This window comes from Sphaeramia orbicularis, chromosome 5 (assembly GCF_902148855.1).
Source record: "Sphaeramia orbicularis chromosome 5, fSphaOr1.1, whole genome shotgun sequence".
Taxonomy (NCBI): Eukaryota; Metazoa; Chordata; class Actinopteri; order Kurtiformes; family Apogonidae; genus Sphaeramia; species Sphaeramia orbicularis.
Window position 1 is genome coordinate 41,726,641 of NC_043961.1, and position 26,267 is coordinate 41,752,907.

The 26,267-nt window shown below is 39.0% G+C and overlaps 1 protein-coding gene across 1 annotated transcript in view; it reads left to right on the forward strand.

Moving 5' to 3' along the window:
- LOC115419601 (interleukin-17 receptor D-like) overlaps window positions 1-26,267 on the forward strand; it is a 92,053-nt gene that overhangs the window by 10,925 nt on the left and 54,861 nt on the right. Inside the window, exon 2 of the mRNA XM_030134497.1 lies at window positions 20,961-21,018. Within this exon, the coding sequence (XP_029990357.1) occupies window positions 20,961-21,018 (58 nt within the window). The remainder of the gene's footprint in view (window positions 1-20,960; window positions 21,019-26,267) is intronic.

A 26,267-nucleotide genomic window follows, 5' to 3' on the forward strand; every position in this document is an offset into this window, starting at 1 on the left:
ACACACATGTCCTCATCCTCTGTCCATGTGAACAGGTTTGCATCCTGGGTCTGCACTGCACCAACACTATCACATGTCAGACTGATCTCAATATATGCTGTTTTATGTCACACCAGTTCTTATGGCATGTGGCATGCTATACCTACACATTTTCAACCTTTCGCGCGTTATTCAACGCCATTTGATCATGTGTCAATTAGGAATGCAAATTATCGAATAATTCATTAATCATTAGTTGGTTGACCTTATGTAGCGATTAACGATTAATTGATAAGCAGCGATTTTCCTGAGAACCTGAATTTCTTTTTCAATATGGTCTATAAGAATAAAAGCTAAATATTGTTTATATACTTCATGAAAAAGCATGTCTCATTCCTTAATGATTGATTTATTGTACCACTGGATACAGTCAGTGTTTCCTGTGGAATTCATCAGTTGATGTGACGGTGTGTAATGGGGTACACGCGCATGCGTTTCGCCGGTGGGTGGGTGGGTGGGTGCACGTGGGTGGACAGAAGAGTGAAAGCAAAGCAACCTACAAGTGCTACACATTTATGGGAACTTCTGCAACAGAGTTGGGAAGAACTTTCTGAAGAATTTGATTTCCATTGTAGAAAGAATGCCACGAGTGTGTTCAACTGTTATATCTGCCAAAGGTGGGTACATTGATGAGTCAAAGTTTAGAATACATTTTGGTTTCTAAATTGATTCCATGATTTCTTTTTTAACTTCAGTTGTTTATTTGTTCTATGCTTTGATTTCAGAGTACACTGAGACATTAAACTGCATCATTTTCAATGAAATTCTGGAAAAATTAGGTGTTCTAAAACTTTTGACCGGTAGTGTGTGTGTGTGTGTGTGTGTGGGTGTGTATGTGTGTGTGTGTGTATATTCCCTCCTCATATAGTCTGCCATCTGCTGCAGTCATCACGTCTGCCTCAGTGGTGGAAACTGCTTCGTCCTTCAGTCCTTTGTCCGTTTTCTCTCTCACCTTCCATCATTTTTAAAGTTTCTCTCTGTAGTATGCACATAAGTATGTATCCCATCATCCTTTGGGGCTTCAGTGAGCCTCAGAGGGCGTCATGGCTGGTTGGATGTTGGATGTGAAACACGTGTGTTTCTGGTTTTTCTGGCCTGTGAAGGTATGGTGAAACCTTTTCCATTATAATGGTCTGAAGAAAATGATGAGTCCATCAGATGTGACTGTAGTTCAGTCTCAATAACATCCGTCATCCTTTGTCCCAAACTTTCAAATAACTATTTTTTTCTTTTAGAGGCAGAGATTAATCCTGCATTTTTTTAAGATACGAATGGGTTTTTTTTTCACACATGTCAAGTTTGCAGCTTGTCCAGTGTGAACACATGATGATTGTCTTTGTGTTATTTGGGGAAAAAAATGAGCGTCTTGGATTAATTGATGGTTAAAATGAACAGATGACCTCTGTCAAATGCACAGTGTCTTAGTTGGTTTACTCCGGACTAGGGATGCACCGATTCCAATACCAGTATCGGGCATTGGCTCCGATACTCAGTGTGTGTACTAGGGCTGCACGATTTTGGCAAAAAAAAAAAAAAAAAAAAAATCCAGATTTTTTCCTCTAAAAACTCGATTTTTTTTTGATTCGATTTTTGGGTTAAACTACAAAAGACAACAGAAGTCAGCATGTCGTTTTCATGAGCAGCCCACAATGCAAGGCACTGCTCTGACCTCAAATCTTTGATGGTATCACGTGATTAACCCACAGAAGTTTATTTTTTCTTAATTAAATCTTTATTGAATGAAGTAGAGTATACAAACAATGTATTCAACAAGAAAATAACATAAGTTTGCCAGGGGGAATACACTATAATACAATGTCCAAATCAGAGCAAATACTTATGGTTTTTACAGCCTTTTTGTTTCCAGATTTATCTAACAGCTTTAAATAAAATTTAACATCTTTCAAAAAATAAATAATATTTGGTTTTGTGTTACAGAACTTACCTTTGTGAATGAAAAATTTAGCAAGTAAGAGAACTAAATTTTATATATATATATATATATATATATATATATATATATATATATACATAGAGAGAGAGAGAGAGAGAGAGTTGTTTTGTTTTGTTTTGTTTTTTCTGGGTATCTGGGCCCACAGAAGTGATACCAATGTAAGTCAGTGACAGGCATCAGTCGTGCGTGCATGGATCACACTAATATGAGTGAACCCATGTGGTTCTATTTAAACTGGGAGATCCGTGCGTGGAACAGACCGACCCAGGACACGCTGGAGGGATTCTATCTGTGGAGCTGGTGGATGTGTGTGGGCACAGGGCTGTCTGGGCTCCTCTGCTGAGGCTGCTGACCCCAAGACCCGGACCCAGTTCGGAAGAAGACAGTACGGTACGGATCCAGGACAACGGAAGATGAGTGATCCACATGCAGTTTATTTCAGTTGCGGGATCCGTGCGTGAAGCCACGGCTTACATTGCTATAAGTACTGCGGGCTCATTATCACATTTAAAGTCCGGTCGTTACACGGACTTCTGTGACAGACCGCTGTCACTGATAGGAGGAGGAGCCTACGGTAGCCTGCAAGTGCACAGCCCAGAGGCACGAGAGAGATGAAATCGATTTTACGATTTCCCTTTTTTAAAAATTGTTCTAATTAAAAAATCCGATTTCGATTTAAAATCGATTAATCGTGCAGCCCTAGTGTGTACTTATACTCATATTTGTAAAAGTAATCCAATACAACTGCACCGATACCACTTACGGCCGCGTGACATTCACAGTTAAGTACAGCAGGTACGCAGCAGTGGAAAAATGTGTGAGGAGTGTGAAGAGTGTAGAGATTTTTCTAAATAAATGACGGTGATAAAAGTAACGCTGACTGCAAGTAACGTTACAGACACAGACGGATACGGAGGAGCGTTCTGTTCATCCTCTGCGTACATTCCATCCGTTTTCCAGGTGCTCGCAGATACGTACCCAGACGGAGATACCACCGGGAACCGTAGAGGTAGCAGATCTGTTCAAAGAGTGACTGTGTGAGTTACTGAAAAACTACTGACATATTTATGACAGCTACCCAGGGCTGGGCCTGTTTCTGTCCTACTTATAATACTATGGGGGTAAGGAGCGGTACGGACCGCCACCAGCGGAAGTGAAAACGAAACTTATTGCTCATTTATCTTTTCCTTACCTGCTGAAGCTTCGCTTTTAAACCTTACCAGTGGAAATGCTGCAACATTAGTGTAACCTCTGTCGTCTCCATGTTTGTTATTACTGACTTTCTTCTTCTCAAATACTTGACTTTTCTTCATGGTATTTGTCCAGTATGGTTAATTAATAGCGGCGCCCTCTGGTGGATTAATTGAGAAACGCTCATTCCAACACATTAAATGTCAGTAGCAGCACTTTGTTTCAGTCAGACTAATGACAACGACAATAAAGCACATTTACAAAAGGAACTAAGAACTAGAATGGGATTATTAAGTACTCGTATCGGTACTCGGTATCGGCAAGTACTCAAATGTAAGTACTTGTACTTGTACTCGGTCTGGAAAAAAGTGGTATCTGTGCATCCCTACTCTGGACTATTGAGAATGACATTTTATAACTATAGATGAATCAACCTGTTAACTGAGAAAATAATCAGAGACATTATTGAAAAAGAGTGGTCAGCTGTTTGACTCATGGATGGATGTTATAACTGTTGTGTGTTAGAGTGAAACTTATTCATATTCTGGTGCTTTTCTCTGTACATTCTGGTAATAAATAGAATATGTTGGTTTGGATGGTTGGTTGATGATAATCTTTTCAATACTCACCTCTATCTGAGGAGAATTTGAACATAATAAATGAAATGGTTCATCTGGTTTCACACTTGAAGTGGACTCTGATCTGTTTACTGTTGTTGTTATTGTTGTTAACCGTTGTGTATGAGTAGTTTTGTTGCCTCTTTGCAGATGACGTGGTCCTATTGGCTTTATTGAACTGTGACCTTCACATCACACTGGGTTGGCTTAGGAGTGTGAAGCAGTTGGATGAAGATCAGAACCTCCAACTCTGCGCCAGTTTGAGTTGGGTGGAGGTGGTGGTGGAGGGAGGGGGGGTTTACGTATCCGGGTACTTTTGCTGAGTGGGGGGAGGATGGAGTGATGACTTTCCTGTGGTAGGTGGCTCTCTTAGAGATAGAAAAACTAAATACTCTCAGACTTGTATGTATGACATTGTGTGTACCTTTTTTGTGACTTTTTTGTTAGTTAGTGTGTGCAGGACCAACCTAAACCCCCAGTGAAACTTTTCCTCAGTGTTGTGTGACTGTGACTCATGCTGATTTCCATGTGTGCTGTTTTTTTTTTTTTTTTAGAAGACAGCTGTTTGTCTTTTATAAGAATCCAATTTTGCCCATTTCCTGAGACAGAGGTAGGGGGACATTTAAAGGACAAACGGTCCCAGCAGGAGACGAGTAGTTCCTCCTGTGTGAGGAGGAGGTGTGATGAAGGGTGGGGGGTCATTGAGGAGCAGTCATGCAGGAGGAGCAGCAGGTTTTGTTCCTGCGCTGGGAAATCTCTACTTGGCTGCTCCTGAACACACACACACACACATATACACAAGCATATGCACACACACGCGCACGCTCTGAGACCTTCCAATATTATGATCTAGATATATCTTTGTATATATATGTATATGTATGTATATATGCATACATATATGTGTGTCTCCATTTTCACTGTTACCAGTTTACATCATGTTGCCCTGCATCTACTTTGTAATTCTCTTGTCCTGAAACCTCCAGTAGTAAAAGCGTTTCCTTCTAGACCTGGTTAGTTTGTATATTTTGGATTGGGGTTCATTTGGAGCAATGGGTTCCATTGACCTCCCAAACACACAGATATCTGCCTCTGTCGTCCCATGTGTTAGTGTTTGGAGGTTTGTGAGTGAGACAGGCATTAAGGGGAGCAGGGCTGGGTTTGAGCCTCAGGCCTTTGAGTCATGCACTCATCAACACACACACACACACACACACACATCAAACACACATCAAACACACACAGACCCAGGTCCAGTCTGGCTCTGGTTCAGTTAAACTCCTCTGGTTACACTTAAAGTTCTTTTCGTCCTTTTCCAACATTGTGATGCCACTGACCCCCCTCTATCAGCAGTCTGACGTCAGATGACTCTCCCACCTTTGTTTGTCAATTATTTCAGTCATTTTCAATCTGATGTGTATTCTGTTATCGCTGCACTTCTGTCTCAGAGAGAATAAAAACACTTCACTGAGCCTTGGCGTCAACTTGGGTAAATGCCAGATTTTACAAAACAGATAAAAAAAAAAGGACATTTTTAAGACAGTAAAACAGTGAAATATTCTAAGTACTGAAAACACTTAAAGTGATGTTACTATATTCATTCAAGGGTACTTTATAAATTCAAGACTAACCCATGAATTTATAGACCATTTCGATGATGGTAAACAGATGATGTATTTTATGGGCAGGGCTTAACTGGTGGCAGAAAGTGAAATTTGTGGTGTCAACAGTACAGGGAAGGTCTCAGGAGGGCGAAAATCAGGAGAGAAACAGTGTAATGGAAGATGCAGATGCCTTCTTTGATTACTTTAATAGTCTGTAAACAAGAGACAAGGTGTCTTTCAAAGATAAGTTGACCATTAAGCAGCAGTGTGAGGTTTCCTGATCCATACTCACTGTCGGCTTAGTGGGCGGAGCCAACGAAATGGACGAAGCTACAATGGCTGGACATCTTTTCATATCTTGTTGAAAAACCCAGTGTTTACACAAAAGAAAAGCACAAGGCATATAAATCCCTCAATGCCAATAACTTTGTACTTTGCAGTCATATCCAGGATATTGAATACCGTCTGATGGTTTTTGTATGTTGAGGAGCGATGTGGTGCTTAGTCAGCGACAATGACATAAAACGCCGTTTTACAAGACGTGGGCAATCATCGACAAGTTGACCTACCATATATTGACAGTCAACTGCACTTGCATGGCTGGGTAAGTGTTGTTTAATGTACATACTGATATGAAATGGGCACAGCAGAGCTGAGAATGCTGGATGATTTCATCAGTCCAGTCCGTCCATTTAATGGCTTGCAACCATAAGCATCTACAGTTTGCCTCAAAGGGCGTCTTCAACAACGGTATTCGGTAAAAGTTAAGGTTGCTTCTTTTGTTTTTTTTTAGCATTTCTATTGTGACAACCTACAGCATAGCAAGACATTTTTCCTTCTCTATTCTCTCTGATCTCTCAATTTACCTCCATTGATATGCCGTGTTTTTCTGCTACCAGACTATGTGTGCAAGTGCTGTGAGTAGACCATGACGTCAACTCCGAAGTGGTCTGTTGTCACAAGCAGCTGAAAAAGTAACAAAGTACTGACTGATGCACAGTTGTCTGTCTGATAAGGAAATTTAAGATTCAAGATTCAGGAATGTTTATTGTCCTTATGTGCACATAACAAAACTTTTCTTAGAGGTAGTTCTCGGCTAGATAGAAATAAAAAAGAAAATGTAAAAACACTCAAGAATATGTACATCAATATAAAAACACTGAAGAATTAGTGTACCAGACTAAGTACAATGTATATATGTAAGGGTAGAGACTGCGATTTGGTAGGATCGGCGATTCTACCAGTAGAGACTCCGATCGTAGTCTCTACCAGTAGAAACTCCGATCAGAGTCTCTACCAGTAGAAACTCCGATCAGAGTCTCTACTGGTAGAAACTCCGATCCTGCCAGTAGAAGGGTTAGGGTTAGGGTTAGGGTTCGGATCGGAGTTTCTACCAGTAGAGATTCTGATCTGAGTTTCTACTGGTAGAGACTACGATCGGAGTCTCTACTGGTAGAATCGCCGATCCTACCAGATCGCAGTCTCTACCCTGACATACAAAGAAATGTAAAATACAGTATGTACAGGCCAGTGCAGTATGCAAAACAGTATGTGCTGTTAGGATGCAATTTTGTGCACTATTGTGTGCAATAAGATAGTAATGTATTAAGATAGAAATGGCAGTAATGCAGTATTGTCTGTGCTGCAGGTCTGATCCTGGGGTTTATACCTGGGCTTCATCAACAGAATTAAAGGTCAGCTGTACCTGGGTCCACATCTGGAACTGGTCTGAGGCCCAATCTGTGACATGAACCCTAAACGCTGTAATTGAAGCAGTTCCTCTTTAATAAGGCCCCTCTTTCACTTCCTTCCTTCCTTCCTTCCTTCCTTGTTTCCTTTCTGTCTGTCCTTCGGGCAGTATGATTAATACTGCCACCATCCCTCTCTCTACCATCTCACCTCCTCCCTTGAATCCTTTCCTTCCTTCCTAGAAGCCTGTGATGAATCACTGTTGACGTTGAACCAACTGAGCTGCAATTAAGTGTCTGATTACGACAGGAACTGATTTTCATGTGTGTTTGTTGGGATTCCCTGGGGATTTGGGCTCTTTCCTCATGTTTGATTAGTTTTCTGACCTCAGACCAGCTCCTTGATGCACATTGGCTGGTTGTTGACGGTGCTGGATGATGCAGGAAAATATGCGTGAAAGAAAAATGGAAGATAAAACATATATGATATATACCAGGGGTGTAGGAATGCAAATTATCGATTAATCCATTAATTATTAATTGGTTGACCTTATTGATCGATTAACAACTAATTGATAAGCGATTTTCCCGAGAACCTGAATTTCTCTTTCGTTTAGGTCTATAAGAATAAAAGCTTAATATTGTTTATATACTTCATGAAAAAAGCACGTCATATTCCTTAATGACTGATGTATTGTACCATTGGACACAGTACAGGCAATGACATTTTGTAGTAGAACTAAATAAATTCTGCAGGGAAATTCAATAAAATAAATGGCTCTGAAGAGGGGCAGTTTAGAAGAAATGGGCATTTCTGCCTTCGCATCACTAGCTGACATGATGGAGCGAGATTTCAGCGGAGATCCCCCCCCCCGCGCTATTTGCCTGTGGCCACCGGGATGACTGTGAGACATAATGTGGGACATACCTGTGGCCCAGATCAGGAGCCTGGAGGATGTTTTCAACTTCTGTCTCACTGACCAGAAAACGCTCCGATCCGATACTGCGCATGTATTTTGGCAGGGGTGCACCACTCCCACAAATAGATGGGCCAGTCTGCATTTCGCTCCACCATGTCCCTAAAGCGATTCTAAGTCATCAACACCCTGATCCAGTTCAATGACCAGCTGTCCCAGCTGCGGCATCACAGTGTGGAAAAACCGGCAGCTTTCGTACAGGTGTGGACAGGGTGACTCCCCCGTTATTCAGCTTCAGCAATGAAGCTTAGTTTGGGCAGTGGCGCCTCCTACTGTTGGCACCACAAATCCCGCCATGGAAAAGGGCAATTAACTGACAGTTAATAATTTAATCAAGCAAATTCTTATCGACAGTTAATTGATAGTCAATTAATTGTTTACATCCCTACAGGGGTGTCAAACTCATTTTGGTTCAGGGGCCATATTTAGCCCAATTTGATCTCAAGTGGGCCAGACGAGTAAAATAATAACATAATAACCTATGAATAATGACAACTCCAAGTTTTTGGCTTTGTTTTAGTACAAAAAACCCCCCATGAAATTATTAAAATATTTACATTTCCCAAAAAAGATGTGAATAACCTGAAAGATCTGAGATTTCATTCAAAAAATTTGTGCAGTTTTAGCAATATTCTGCCTCAACTTATTTATGCATGTACATTTACACCCAATGTTATGCAAATATTTGGTAACAGGCAGAATATTGTTAAAATTTTGGAGTTTGGAACTAAAATAAGAACTTTCTACAATATTACATCCCAGCTTTTTATCAGTTCAACTTACAGATCACAGTGGATCTGTAAATGCACAAAACCTGTGGTAACAGGCAGAATATTGTTACAATTGCACGTTTCAGTTTCATATTTTATTTTTATTTAGGTATTTATTTTATTGTGGACAGTTTGTAAATATAAATATTTTCACAGTGTAATGTTATTTTTTTACTTACATTTTTTTCACAGAATTTTTCAAGAAGAAAATTTGTAGTTGTCATTATTTGACATGATTTTGACAACCTCGACTCTTAATATCTTCAGTGTAATTTTTACACTTTCATCCCACGGTCTGGACTGGAATCTCTGGCTGGCCGCATGTTTGACACCCCTGACATATACATACATATAATATATGATATATCGTATACACATATATGATATATCATGTATCATATGATAGATGCATGAAAAAGGAGTCACTCATAACACATCTTTGAGGCCTTTTTACGGAGCTGAAATTTCTGTCTGTCTGTAAAGTGATACTTAGTGCCACTGAGAAACACCTGGCAACAGGAAGGAAGAGATGTCTCCTCTTTTATCTCTTCACTCCAGAAAAATGTTGAGTTGTACAGTGTGTAATTATGGACCTGTGGGCGTGGTTGTGGGCGGAGTGAGCAACACCAGTGCCAATGTTTTACTTCCATTTTTTGAAATATTGTTTAATTCATCCATTTATTTTCTGAGGGGGCATGTTCTGGACGTGCCACCAGTTCATCACAGGGAGACAAACAGACGAACAACCATTCACTGTCACATCCACACCGACTGGCCATTTAGATGAACCAGTTAACCTGTTTAACCTGTTAACCAGTTTATGCATGTGTTTGAACTAGTGATGTCCTGATCTGGATTTTTTTGCTTCCGATTTTATCTGATTTTTTTAGGATTAGTTATGCAGATACCGATCCGATACCGACTTTTTACAGTGAAATTTTGATTGAAATTTGAAGTCATGTTGTGCATGTAGAGTCTGCAGTGTTTGGCCTTTGAAAACATGGCGGAAGGCACGGCCAGTGCTCCAGAGATTTTTTCCCCCCATGTAGCCAGGGATTTTTGAAAACTGCAACTTTTCTCTGTGTTTGTGTCTATAGTTTGTACAACAATGACAGGCATGCACACTGAAAAGGAAGGCTTCTAAAAACTCCAACCACAGTGGAGATTTGTGCAAATCTTCATTTTCGTGTTTGCTTGTAAATAGAGGGAAACATGAAAATGGAGATTTGCGGCCAGACGAAGGAAATACTCTACCAAGTTCACATGTGATGATACAGTTCAGACAATGGAGTTGATAAGTGAAGTCACAAGTATTGAATGAGAAAATATGGAAGTTTGGTAGCAAATGTTAGCGAGTGTTACAGGTGGGGTGCAACATGTTTTCCTGGAGCATTTTTTACTATATTGCTTAAAATCCCCTTCACACCCCGATTACAACCAATTAATTAAATGCTCTAACACAAAAACAAAAAAATGTAGTCCCCTGTGGAGCGGACAGGACTGAAAAAAACACCATCCAATCAATTTAAGTGCCCAAAATAATTGAATGGCGATATCACACTCAACTGCCATTTGTCCATCCCCCCTCTGCGCGTATCCCTCTTCGTGCATGAATCGTGCGTTCTCAGAGGCTTGGAGCACTTGTTCAGGAAATGAAGACAGAGCCAGAGCTTGGTTATATTAGCTACATTAGGATGGAAAGTTCACTGGCAAACTGTTTTGTCACTGACATAAATCACTAGGAAATGTAATGTTAGCCAGATAGGTATGAACTGGGGCTGTTCTGTAAGAGCAGAGGTGTTGGAGGAGAATGAATGAGGTATGCATGGATCGGGGCCCGCCAGAGTGGCTGCCGGCATTATTTAAAAAGTTGAGTACAATAAAAAAATCTGTAAAACACTCGACAAACAAATACACGCCATCTCCAAAGAAAACAAGACTCTGAAAGAAACTATGTTGGATTTACAGACCCGCTCCATGCGTGACAACCTCATCTTTTCTGGTATCTCCGAGCAAACCCCCGACAACCCCGAAAGCCTCATCAAAACCTTCATTACAACTCAACTCAAAATCCCCCCCGACACTGTTCAAAACATTACGTTTCACAGAGTACACCGCTTAGGTAAACCATCATCCAAAGGACCCCGACCCATCATCGCAAAATTCGAACACTTCAAACAAAAAGAACTGGTCAGAAGCAGAGGAAAGGAACTCAAAGGAACATCATTTGGACTCAACGAACAATATCCACATGAAATAAACGAACGTCGCAAAGCACTGTATCCCATCCTCAAAGAAAACAGACGAAACAACAAACGCGCATCGATCATAGTGGACAAACTTTATATCGACGGACAATTATTTCGCAACTCCAAAATCACGCCATGGCTCTTCTGAACAATTTGCAATAGACTCATACATATAACTGTAACAACCCTGCATTTCGAACTGTAAGACTCATCCCCGACTTCGCTCCTAGGAAAAAAAAAAAAAAAAAAAAAAAGAGTAACCGCCTGCTTGCCCTATAGAGGACTTATACATCTACCTCACTGTTGTTTCTCTCTCTCTCTCTCTCTCTCTCTCTCTCTCTCTCTCTCTCTCTTCTATTTATTCTCTCTCTTCTTATGTGTGTTTGTGTTGCTTACATGTTATGTTGATGTCATTACTCACCGTTATGTCTAGTTATGTGTTTAGTCATCTATGTTTAATGTACCGAAAATTTGTGGCAGTTATAGCAACCAGCCCCCCTCCCTTCCCCCTCCCTATTGACTTCTTCTCTACATCTTATTCAAGACAAGATATACCAAACACATAATAATGCAGACACTTAATCTGGTTACGTGGAATGTACGTGGCTTCCGTACACAAACTAAAAGAATCCAAATCATCAATCATCTCATAAAATTAAAGGCTGATATATGTTTTATACAAGAAACCCACCTTACAAACTCAGAACTACAATATATTAAACTCAAACAATTCGATAAAATATTCTCATCCACGCTAAACACAAAACAAAGAGGTGTTTCTATCCTAGTCAATAAAAATATCCCATTCATCCATAACTCATCCATCATTGACCCACAAGGAAGATTTATCATTGTTAATGCATCTATTAATCATACAACATTCACATTTGCAAACATTACGGCCCTAACAATGATAACCCATCCTTTTTCCATAACTTTTTCTCCTTACTATATAATTCAGCAAACATCATCATAGCCGGAGATTTCAACACCGTCATTGATCCCACAACTGACCGCTCTAGCACACCAGGTAACACAAGACACTGGCACTCAACGGAAATAATCAAACAATACATGAAGGAACTTGGACTTGGCGATAGTTGGAGAATGAAAAACCCATCAGCTAGGCAATATTCATATTTTTCCTCCCACCAGTCTTCATCTAGAATCGACTTATTTCTTGTAAGTAACTCAATTACCCAGCATATCCAAGAAAACACAATCCATCCCATCATAATCAGTGATCACGCTCCAGTCTTCTTATCAATAAAAACTCAACACACATCAAGTCCCCCACAAGGTGGCGATTCAATACGTCACTTTTAGAGGATCCAGAATTTACCACATTAATCCAGAGAGAGTGGACATCCTTTCTAAAGATGAATGACTCTCCAGAGATCTCACCATCACTTTTATGGGAAACAGGAAAGACAGTCATTAGAGGAATAATCATTTCATATTCATATAAGAAACGACAGCAACAGGAACTAGAAACTAGTTTAGAAACAAAAATCAAACACCTTACACACCAACTAACCAGCAATCCCTGTGAAGCAAAACAAAATGAACTAGCTCAACTTAAAACTCAATTGGAAAGCATCATACACAAGAAAACACAATTCATCATTCAACAACTCAAATATGAAAACTTTCAGTACAGTAATAAATCAAGTAAATATCTGGCTAATCTATTACAACACAAAAAAGAAAAAGCAATAATCCCGGCTATACTAAATTCTACAGGTACAGTCACACATAACCCACAAGAAATCAATATATTTCACAAATTTTACAGCAACCTCTACTCTACTCTTCAAATAACAAACCCAGTCAAACAGAAATAGACACATTTTTAAATAATCTCAACCTACCAACAATACCATCTGATTTAGCCCACTTTTTAGACTCACCACTCAGCCTCGAAGAACTACATAAAGCTTTGCTCAAAATGCCGAACAATAAATCACCTGGACCAGATGGATTTCCTGCAGAATTCTACAAACATTTCTGGAACATATTATCACCACTACTCTTCAGAGTAACTACAGAAATAAAAACTACCTCCATTATACCCCCCCACATGAACACTGCTATAATAACGTTACTGTTAAAACCCAATAAGGACCCAACACACCCCTCCAGCTATCGTCCTCTCTCACTAATCAATACAGATCTCAAAATTATCACAAAAACATTAGCAACTAGAATGGAAACAGTCACTCCAGTCATAATCCATCCCGACCAGACAGGCTTCATTAAAAATAGGCATGCCTCAGACAACATTCGCAGACTTTTTAATTTGATCAACACATCACAGCAAAAACACAACAAAACCATTATTGTATCACTGGACGCAGAAAAAGCCTTTGATAAAGTAAACTTGACCTTTTTATTCTCCACCCTCCATAGATTTGGTTTTGGACAGTCATTCATCCACTGGATAAAAACACTGTACACTTCACCCAGGGCCACAGTTAGCACAAATGGGATCACCTCACCAAGCTTCACACTCCACCAGGGCACCAGGCAAGGATGTCCACTCTCTCCATCTTTATTTGCAATTTTCATCGAACCACTCGCCATAGCCATACGACAGAATGATAAAATCAAAGGAATACAATACACAAATTCAGAACATAAACTTAGCTTATATGCGGACGATTTATTATTACATCTACAAAACCCTTACACATCATTACAAGAAACATTCAAAATAATCAACAATTTCTCTAAAATCTCACACTATAAAATAAACTGGAACAAATCCACTATTCTACCTCTGACTGGGGATGCCTGGGATTCTGCAGCCCAAGATCCCTCACTCCCACTCCACATTGGTAATATTAAGTATTTAGGCATTAATATTTCCTCCAGGCTGTCAGAGTTGTTTAACCTCAACTATACTCCTCTGCTGAAAACCATAGAAGATGATTTTAAACGATGGACCAAGTTACCACTTACTCTCACTGGACGCATTGCAACTGTTAAAATGAAAACCCTCCCACAAATTAATTACCTATTTTCATTACTCCCCATTACTCCCACAGACAACTGGTTTCAAACATTAAACTCTTTAACAACTCAGTTCTACTGGAAAAATAAAAAATCAAGGATCTCACTTTCAACATTACAGAACTCAAAACCACAGGGCGGCCTTGAAGCACCAAACTTTCTGTATTACTTCCTGTCAAATCAATTACAATATTTACTCAAATGGATCCATAAAGATAAGCACAGTATACCATGGTTACAGATAGAACAGAATCATTGTAAAACTACCTCACTCTCAGACCTCCCATTTCTACCACAGTCAATCAAGAAACAGGACTACTACAACAACATCACAATCTCCTCAACTCTGACAGCCTGGTGGAAAGCCCACAAAATCACTAAATCATCACTGGCACCATGTAGGCTCACCCCAATTTGGCACAACCCAGACTTCCAGCTGTACAACACTCCTGTTTACTTTCCATCATGGCAACACAAAGGCATCACTCACCTCCACCACTTATTTGAAAATAACCAGTTCATATCATTTAATACATTATCCAGAAGTACGGGGTTGGAAGAGACCAATTCCTCCAATACCAACAATTAAAATCCATCATTAAATCTAAAATCAACATATCTAACAACATATTACAGTCTTCTTATTTAAGTGAAGAAATCTTTAAAATTACAACCCCCAAAAAAAATTTCAAAAATGTATAAACTTTTTTCATTGTCAGAAACCTCCATAACACTCCCAACCACCAAATGGGAAAAGGACTTGGCTTTACCTCCCAACCCTGATTTCTGGATACAAATCAATAAAAACATCTTTTCCATGACCACCAATACAAATTTACAACTCATACAATATAAAACCATTCACAGAATACACATCACTCAGGGGAAAATGTTTAAAATGGGGCTGATTAGCACAGATATCTGCTCACAGTGCACCCTGGGTCACACAGATGATTATCTTCACGCCACCTGGTCTTGCCAGCCAGTTCTTTCATTTTGGATAACAGTCACAGAAACACTCTCGTGTATCTTGGGCTGCAGAATCCCAGCATCCCCAACGCTCTGTTTGCTGGGGGACTTGACACACATTACAATTCCAACTAAACACAATAACCCATTACTAATTTCTCTGACCATCGCCAAGAAAATCATTTTTCAAAACTGGAAATCAAAACACTCCTGCCATATCACCCACTGGACAAATTTACTCTCAGAACACATATCAATAGAAAAAATAACAGCCTACAAAACAAACAGTATATCAGCCTTTGAGGAAACATGGAACCCCTTCACAAATTATCTAAAGTCCACCCAGACTCGTACCAAAGCAGTAACCAAAACCACAGCCATGTACAGACCACATATCAGACCACATCCAACCCATAACAACATTTTTTAATTGACATCATCCACATTACTTCATTCGCTCTCTCTACCTCCATACAGACAAACCAGGATCCCTGTTCCCCTTCATTCCCACCTACTCTTCTTTCTCCCCCTTTCTCTCCCCCCCCTCCTCCTTCAACCAAGCCCCAACCCCCCTTGCCTTTTTCCTTTTTTTTGGATTAGAAAGTAATATTTTTATTGTTATCATTATCATCATGTTAACATTATTATCATATTGCTATTTACATTTCTGATCTTTTTCATTGTAATTGACGTTGTTTGTCAATACTCTGTCATTGTTGTTGTTTTTGTTTGTTTATTTGTTTGAGTTTCCTTTTGTTTATGTGTTGTTGTTTTTCTGTCCACATTGTCTTGTTAACTATCACCAATAAAAAAAAAAAAAAAAAAAAAAAAAAAATCTGTAAAAAAAAAAAGGAAAAATTTTGTATAAATAAGAAAATCTACATAAAATAATGGAAAGAGTCGAGTACAAAATAAATTTTGAAAAATAATTTTAAAAAGCAGAAAAGACTTAAATTAGCAATTAGTGAAGTAACTTTAGGCCTTTGATGGGTCAGTCATCTTATGAACTGCTTTATCCTCCAGAGAGTCATGGGGGCAGAGCCTATCCCAGCTACCTATGGTGAAGGTGGGTTCACCCTGGACATTCCTCCAGTTCATCACAGGGCTGACATATAAAAATGAACAACCAATCACTCTCACACCTATGTACAGTTTAGATTAACCAAGAGTTTATTAGTGTATGTCTTTGGATAGTGGGAGGAAGCCAGAGTACCTGGAAGAACCCACGCAAACACGGGGAGAATGTATAGAGAAAGGTCCCTGGTGTTGGAATTGTGCCCAACAGGCCCATGTGTTAAGACAGCCCTGGTTGTAGTGAGGTACCACTAAACTTAATTAGCTAGTTTTATGTAATAAACATAATAGGCTCAACAGTGGAGTTAGCTGTCAATCAAAGGTCACATGACTGACCAGACCACTACCCAACAGCCAGTTCTCATGAAGGGGAAATACCTTAACCAGGCAGTAAATACTTCGGTTTCTCCTCCTGCGTTGGTCATTTTATCACAGGGTTCTTACCAGTTGGTATTTGCTACGTGCACAGTATGGCGTCTAGTTACGTTCTGATGCTGAGTGTGTGGGCATGTGCTTCCACTGAAAATTTCCGGGTTAGGCAGTTTGACAGCTAGAATGGGATACCAGCGACTTTCACTCATTCAGTCATTCATTCGTTCATGTTTGCCTTGGTTTACCATGAATATGTTAAGAGTCCAAGAAGAGCAACTTGCTTTTCAAGGGGTTGGAACGTCAGCTGTCCCCTGTTGTGTGCTTTTATGCACAAATTCTTCATGTTACAGCAATGAAATTAATTTTGATTTGTTCCCTGTTGACCCTGTGGCTGAGTGGCTGACGAAGATCCAGAGGGATAACTTCAGCCCTGCCAAAAACACCTGGGTTGTTGTAGGCATTTTAATGCCACAGATTTTATTGTGACTGCTGGGGGCTGAGATGACTACAGAAGGGAGCAATACCCGTTCTCTTCAGCTGGAATGGGTATCAAGTGCCATGTTATGCTATAAAAACAGTAATCATATTTATTTCTAAAACTGTCGATTGATAATCCTGCTTTAACACTGTTAAATAGGTTAGTGAATTAATAAATGCTTGTATCTTAAGCACTAAAGATAGTGAAACAGCCCTAGCTGGCTACCTTAGCTACCCAAGTGCTGTGCCATAAAGTTATAACATACCTTCATAGTTGTTATAAGAGGAAATGTACGTCTTATATCCTTTCTCGTGTTTACTCCTGGGGGCAGAGCTCCCAGTTTGAACCAGCTGATGAACATCAATAATTGATATCTTAGGGAAATCTTGGAGGCACCTCGTGTAAAACCTTGCTATCTTGCAAGCTAGCGCCAGACTGGAAGTTAACAAGCAAACACTTGGGATTGGAAGTAGGAAACTTCTGTTGACCCATGCACCAAGCAAATTTTCTGGTCTTTGTGTTTCTGTGATTTCTCTCTGATTATCTTCAAACAGACTAAACATACACTCACTTTTTTCCTAAATGCTCTTTTAATCTCTGCTTTGCTGCATAATTATATAACTGCTACAGAAGCAAAGATGGATCCAGGTTTTTAGATTAATGGTGTGAAACCACGTATGTGCGCTAAAGTGGGTGTTTGTGTGGGGTTTGTTAATAAGCAGGGCACAGATTCTGACACTGAGGCGTGTTTCAGCAGGACACTTTTATAGCTCTGCCCTTGTTTTCATGTTCACCTTCTGTATAACACACACACAGTGGGGGTCTGTCTAATTAGTCTTACAGCAACATGAAAACCACACTCCCAACTGTAAACCTGCTGCTGAAGCCACAGTGAAGTGTGTTCCCTTTAGCCATGTTAAAGGACACCAGGACATTAATAAGAAGCCAACAAAATATGAGTGACATTAAGAAAATGCCACAAACTGTACAAAATTGAAGAAAAAAGAATAAAATAGGTAACAAAATGGCATCTTCTACAACACTGATTCACCAGTAAAACCCATGGAGTTGGATCAGTGACAGTGGATAGACACACTGGGTTTATGTTCAGATAGTCTAATGAGAGATTGGACTGAAAAAGGCACTTTTTCACTCATTTTTTTCTGTTTTGATATATAACCTTTGAATTTACTCTGAGCTTTAATGAACACGTACACTAATCACTAAATGAAATACAGGAAAATACCAGATTTTTACTGAAAAATGCAAAATGCAAAGGTTAATTTAATAATGGCAATAATCACTTGGGATAGACAAAAAAATCATTTGGATGTTTTGATGAAAACAGCTGTTGGTCTTTAATGGTTAATACATACATAGTAAGTAGCATCTCTTCAGTCTGAAATAGATTAAATTAACATCTTAATTTACTAAAGTTTCCAATGGTCTCAGCTGTGTGTGTTTTTTGTGTAAAGCTGTGCAAGTTGATAACTGAATGTTCTTTTTAGCTTACCGGCCGACAGGCCGTAAGCTATTGTCATCATGCGGCGTCCGTCGGCGTCGTCTGTCGATGTCTGTCTTCCGTCGTCCGTTGCAAAATTTCAGTCGTCTTCTTCTCCGAAACTACAATTCCGATTGACTTCAAACTTAGTGTACAGTTTCTTTATGATGTCAACAAAGTTAGTGAAATTATTTGGATCCGGATCTGATTCTGGATTTGGTATGACTTTGAAAAATGTCCCCATTATAAGAGATAGGAAGTGGATCAATGCAATAACTCAGTAAATATAATGATATCAAGTTGAAATTTCTACAGTCCAGCCCTGATGGGAGATGACCAAAACATAATGGCCACATGCTGATCAGGATCTTCTTCTGGATCCGGGAACTTACAGAAAATTTAACATGGGCTCTTATGGGGAAAACATTTCAATCGTCTTCTTCTCCGAAACTACAGTTCTGATTGACTTCAAACTTGGTATACAGCTTCTTTATGATGATGTCAACACAAGGTATTGAAATTATTTCGATCTGGATCTGATTCTGGGTTTGGATGCGACTTTGCAAAATTTCCCCATTATAAGAGATAGGAAGTGGATTGATACAATAAATCAGTTATCAACGATATCAAGTTGGAATTGGAATTTTTTTTACAGATCTGATTGGAATATGACCAAAACATGGGCTATTTCTGTAATATAATATACACATGACTGGGTGATAATAAATGGTATCTGGATACATTTCCCAAAGCTTTTAATTTGGCCGGTAAGCTACAGGGCCATTGGTCCTATTTTTTTTCTCTTTCACTGAATCAGTGGTTCTCTTTTTCTGTCGGGCCCCCCTTTGGAGGATAAAAAATATCCAGACCCCCTCAACCCTAACAACATTGTAACAGTGGTGCAATTATAACTTTTATTGAAAGAAACATCAATATTGTAACAATACTTTTTTTTTTCCTTGAATTTTATTTTTTTTTTGTTCAAACAAAAAACAATACAAAAATAAACTCAACAAGACTGCTCCTTGAGACAGTATTTTTCCAAATAAGAAATGTGCAATTATCTTACAACTAGGACAATGAAGTTACTTTTTTTTAGAACAGCAAACAAATTTTGGCAACAAAGATGAACATTTTAACAACATCAGTGGCTGCAATGAGCCCATTTCCATTGCACATCTCAGAACATTAAAGTACAAACTGGGCCAAAACAGAAACATTGCACATTTTTCTTTTCCAGTCCAATCCTTGTCCATTCTCCAAACCTAAACTCATTGTCTAGTCTAGTGACAGATCCCCATGGCAGTAGGTTTGTTTGTTGTACATCCCTAAAATGAATCCAGGGTGCTGCAACACTAAAACATTAGTTCCACCTGCTGCATATTCTAACCTGAGAATTAAAAAACACCCAGGAGTGATCCCATGCTCCCACTGGCAAGCCTTCACGCCTTTTCGTAGGGGGCCTGCCCCACAGTTTGAGAAACACTGCACTAAACCATGTGACAGTTTAAAGCTGCGGGAGACTTTTGTGATGAATTTTTCATCAAATCTGTAAAATCTCAGTCATAACATATAGTATCACGAATCTGTAAGTCTTTCTGTGATTACTCACCTGAATATTGTGCATCACGGTTAACAATTTCGAAGTGCCATCCACCATAAACAAACCATGTGTTTACAAACAGAGCCAGGAGGTAACTCGGGCCTCTTCGGAATTTTGTCGAGATGTGCATTGTGGGAAACAGAGGTTCGCACAGCCGCCTAGCAGCGGCAGCTGCTACAGACCTGATGTGGAAACGGCAGGAGCTCCCTTCCCTCTATGCATATTCCTCCAGCTATTTCCGCGTTTCAGCCATTTCCGCTCATGTTTGTTTCTTCCATTAAATCATATGGTTGCATGGCTGCTGCCACTGCAGGCGGCTGTCCCAACCTTCGTTTCCCACAATGCACGTCACTCCCAGCTCCCAGCTCCGTTTGTAACATGTTTTGTTTATGGTGGATGGCACTTCGAAATTGTTCACTGTGATGCAAGAGATTCAGGAGTAATCACAGAAAGATTTACAGATTCGTGATACATAGGCTATGACTGAGGTTTTACAGATTTGATGAAAAATTGGTCACAAAAGTCTCCCGCACCTTTAAGGCACCATGAAAATGTTTAATACTAAACATCTTCTCACCATCTTTATTGGCACATCTTTTAAAGCTTTTGAGCTACAGCACTGTAAACGGATGCTAGGGACACAGAGAATGGGATTCTGAGCAACTGACATGATCCCATGGGGATGTGATATTGTCCCATTGTCATATCTGTCTGTTCTTCAGGTGTTACCAAATCTGTTTGTGCTGAATGAAGTCGAGAGGAACATCCAGGTCAATCCTATTTTCTCCTTCTCTCTCTCTCCTCTCCTCTCTCTCTCTCCTCTCTCTCTCTCTCTCTCTCCCCCCCTTTATCTCTCTCTCAGGTGCAGTCAGGTGGTTTAGATGGAGGTCGCAGATTGTCCGTCACCTTCAGATCCGACAGTGAGTCCCTTTTATAAAGTTGTTCTGGACACTTTGGCTGCGTTCAGACTGCAGGCAAATGTGACCCAAATCTGATTTTTTTTTGGCCATATGTAGGGCTGCATGATTAATCGATTTTAAATCGAAATCGGATTTTTTAATTGGGATGATTTTTAAGAAAGGGAAATCGTAAAATCGATTTCATCTCTCTCGTGCCTCTGGCTGCGCGCCTCTGCGTGCCCGCGGACTACCATAGGCTCTTCCTGTAACAGCGGTCTGTCACAGAAGTCCGTGTAATGACCACGGACGTTAAATCTGTTAATGAACCCGCAGTACTTATAGCAATGTAAGCCGTGGCTTCACGCATGGATCCCGCAACTGAAATATAACTGCATGCGGATCATTCATCTTCCGTTGTCCCGGATCCGTACCGTACTGTCTTCTTCCGAACCGGGTCCAGGTCTTGGTGTCATCAGCCTCAGCAGAGGAGCCCAGACAGCCCTCTGCCCCACACATCCAGCAGCTCCACAGATAGAATCCCTCCAGCGTGTCCTGGGTCAGTCTGTTCCACGCATGGATCCCCCAGTTTAAATAGAACCACATGGGGATCATTCATATTAATGTGGTCCACGCACGCACGACTGATACCTGTCACTGACTTACATTGGTATCACTTCTGTGGGCCCAGATCCCCCAAAAGGGAAACCCCCCCCCCCCCTTTTTTTTTTTTTCCTTTTTTTAAATAATTAATTTAGTCCTCTTACTTGCTAAATTTTTCATTCACAAATGTAAGTTCTGTAACACAAAATCAAATAGTATCTATTTTTTGTAAGATGCTGAACTTTATTTAAAACTGTTAGATAAATCTGGAAACAAAAGGCTTGCTCTGATTTGGACATTTTTTGTAGTGTACGAGTATTCCTCCTGACAAACTTATGTTATTTTCTTGTTGTATACATTGTTTGTATACTCTACTTCATTTTAAAGATTTAATGAAGAGAAAAAAAACAAAAAACTGTGGGTTCATCACATGATACCATCACAGATTTGAGGTAGGGAGCGGTGCCTTGCGTGGGCTGCTCACGAAAATGACATGCTGACTTCTGTTGTCTTTTCTAGTTTTACCCAAAAATCGAATCGAAAATCGAGTTTTTAGAGGAAAAAATCTGGATTTTTTTTTTTTTGCCAAAATCGTGCAGTACTAGCTATATGTGACCTGTATCCGATCTGTTAAAGACAGTTTGAACAGCACAAATTTTTTTTTTTTTTTTCAAATTTGACCCAGGCCACTTTCATATGAGGTCCTAAATCCAATACATATCCAATATTTTGCAATGCGACTTCAGTCTGAACGGCCAGGTCACATTTATCCTATCTTTACGTCGCTGAAATGTGACAAATGTCACAATTCTGTGTCCCATGAGGAGGTGGCGGTAAAAACTATTTACTTCTGTAACAAAGTGTGTGCCTGCATGGTCACATGTCAGGATCTGTTTTGCGCATACGGGTCACATCAGGATCGCATTCAGTTCATACTCAAAACTGACAGAAGTCGCATTTAATGTGTGATATGAATGATATAGAATATCAGATTTCACCAAAAAATCTGAATTGTGCATTAAGACCTGCTGTCTGAATGTAGGCTTTGACTGTTGATAATGATTTAACAAAAACATTTCCATTACATTTCAGTCAGACAACAAGACACGTCTTGTTATTTGAGACAAAATGAACTAAAATGAACTTTTCTAAACCCCTCCTAAACAATACACAATCATATCCAACTCTGTGCCCATGTCCTTTATACAATACTGGTATAAACGGTTTTAATGACGTTAAGGCCTTCATGATGTGTTTCTCCACCGTAATTATTTTAACTGTTATTCTCTCTATGTCTAAAGTTTATTTATTTATGGAAAGAGATCAGATTATGATCTACTATGATGAGCTTCAAAGGATTCACAAATCCATAAATACTAGGCCTGTACGGTACACATACCGAACTGAACCGTTTCAGTACACACCTGTTCGATTCGGTGCACAGCTGTACCGAAACGGCACAGTATGTTGAGAAAAAGAAAAAGGAACGAAAGACGTTGTTCGATGCGGAACTTTAAATTCAAGCAAGTTCCACACGGACAATTGAAGGAGCACACATTGACCTGAAATACAAAACAGCAGCTGATATAGGTTAAAAAAACAAAAAAGATATGAACCTGGAAGGAAGAGATGAAGACCCTCCACCATCATTATAGTCCCGTTTGGGATCACATTAGGTCCCGGTGAAAGAGACGTTGATAAAACGAATGTTGTCAACCTATGAACTACGTAGTTCTAAAACACTTACACTAGCTCTCTCTCTCTCTCTCTCTCTCCTCTCTCTCTCTCTCTCCTCTCTCTCTCTCTCTCTCTCTCTCTCTCTCTCTCTCTCTCTCTCTCTCTCTCTCTCTCTCTCCCTCTCTCTCTCTCTCTCTCCTCTCTCTCTCTCTCTCTCTCTCGCTCTCTCTCTCTCTCTCGCTCTCTCCCTCGCTCTCTCTCTCTCGCTCGCTCGCTCTGTGGGAAAAATGTCCAAAAATTCATAAATGCATTACAGACATTTTGAGGGATTTTCTTCTTCCCGTACCGAACCAAAAAAAAAAAAAACGAACCGTGGCTTTCAAAACCGAAAACGTACCGAACTGAAAATTTTGTGTACCATTACAGGCCTAATTTTCCTTATTTCACTGTGTAAAAAATCATGTTTCCACCACTTTAGGGTAATTTACTGGACTGATAACCTTAACCTTACTTACTTTAACCTTAATCTTACTTTAACCTTAACCTAAATACTGTTCCAGCACCGGTACTGACCCAGACTGATTGTATTTTCCCATTTCCTGGGCTGAGATGGACTGGTCCCATGACTGACCCCATGCAGCAGACACCAGTCTAAGATGACACAGTACTGCACAGGTTCACAACATATGGCCCGTGGGCCAAAACCAGCCCGCCAAAGGGTCCAGTCCGGTTTCTGATAGAAAAGTGACCTCTATGGAAAAGTGACTCACAGGTCAGTTTTCTATTATAGAATTCTGACCCCCCCCCCTTATGGAAAAGTGACCCACCCACAATAAATCACCCAATTTATTAAAACATAAATAAATGAATAAATAAATAAAAAAATATTTAGCATATATATAAACACAAAACATGTTATGTAATGCACAAAAATGTATTAACAATCATGCATTGCACAAATGTACAAGCACATGATATTACAAATATATCTGGGAATCACCTGTTATTTTCTCAAAAACTGTTATTGATTCAAATCCCATAACCTTTGCTGCAATCTGTTTTCACCCATTCAGTGTTACATAGTTTTTGTTACAAATATTACTAAAGTAATATTATATTAGAAATTTAATACATAAAACAATGATTTCAATGGCTATATGAATGAATTAATTTAGTAGTTTATTGTGAAAAATTCAAATTATATGCATATATTTAAGCTTATTATGATATAGAAATGTATTAGAACATTTTTATTAACATACAGTACAATTAAGGGGTCAAAATTCTATGGGTTGGGTCAGTTTTCTATACTAGAAAATTGACCCACTTGTCACATTTCTATATAGATTTCCATGGGGTCAGAATTCTATATGACACCGGCCCCTGGGATGAATTTGTGAAATACAAAAATTACACTGAAGATATTAACAATCAATGATGTTAAAATCATTTTAGTTCAGGTTCCACTTTCAGACCAATATGATCTAAAGTGGATCAGACCAGTACAATAATAACAGAATAATCTATAAATAATGACACAAATTACCTTTACACAACAAATCTGAATAACTTGAACAAATATGAACAAAATGAAATATCTTAATCTGATTAAATGTAATTGTACCAATATTCTGTCTGTTATTAAATGTTTTGTGTATTTGTAGATCCATTGTGATCTGTAAGTTTTAATGTACATGTGTAAATGATAAAATTGCACTTATTTTTCTGAAGATTTTGTTGTAAACATTTTCATAATGTAATTTTACTTCTTTCACTGTTATTTTACTGGTCAGGCTCAGTTGAGCTCATATTGGTCTGAATGTGGAACCTGAACTATAATGAGTTTGACCCCTTGCATTATCATATCCAAAAGGTAACCATATACACCCCTTAACTCTAAATTTCTAGCCATAGTTTGCTTCTTGAACATGTCCTTTAACTCCATGATGTCAAACTCATTTTCTTTCAGAGGTCGCATTCAGCCCAATTTGGTCTTAAGTGGGGCGGATCAGTAAAATAATAACATAATAACCTATGAGTAATGTGAACTCCAAGTTTTTCTTTTTGTTCTAGTGCAATAAAAAACATAAAATTATGCAAATATTTCCATTTACAAACTATCATTTCACAAAAAAGAAAACTAAAATTTGTCTGAAATTATGCCTCTACTTATCATTTATACATACATTTATACACAAAACATTTAGTAATAGGCAGAATATTTTAATTTTCTTTTGGCATTTCAGGTTATTCATTTTTTATTGTGAAAGGATAGTTTGGAAATGTAAATCTTTTCATAATTAAATGTTATTACCACCAAAACAAAGAAAATTTTGTAGTTTTCATATATTTATAGGTTATTCTGTTACTATGCTAGTAATTTTTGCACTTTGTAAATTCATTTTGCAGGCCGGTTTTGGCACTCTGCATGTTTGATACCCCTGCTTTAACTCAATCTGTCTCACTGACTGTTTTTTGTTTACTTGCACTGATCACCTGGAAACAGTGATGGTATGTCACTTTCAGCCAATGGGTGCCCCCAAAAGGTTTTGCACCAGCCTGTAATTCACCTAATAAAAAAGTCCTGTGTGGTGCATTTATGGGTTTTTTTTGACTGAATTCTAAATACTGGGTATTATTTTTGGATAAATAGATTTCTGTCTGCTGTTTCCACTACATTTCAAAACAGAGGAAAGATCACAGTTCACATGGTGAATTGTGATTAGAGGTGTGTATCTGCAAGCATCTGGTGATATGATGCAAATCACAATACTAGGATCACGATACAATATACTGCGATATATCACGATACTGTTTAAGATGATAATTTTTTTTTGTTTGTTTTGTTTCTTTTTTTTTTAAGATTATTCCCTGAAAAAATTTTATTGCACAAATACTCAACAAATTTTTATTTGATCAGAACAGGACTAGGAATGTACCAATCCAATATTTTGAGCTCTGATACCGATCCGATACCAGGACTGCCGATATCT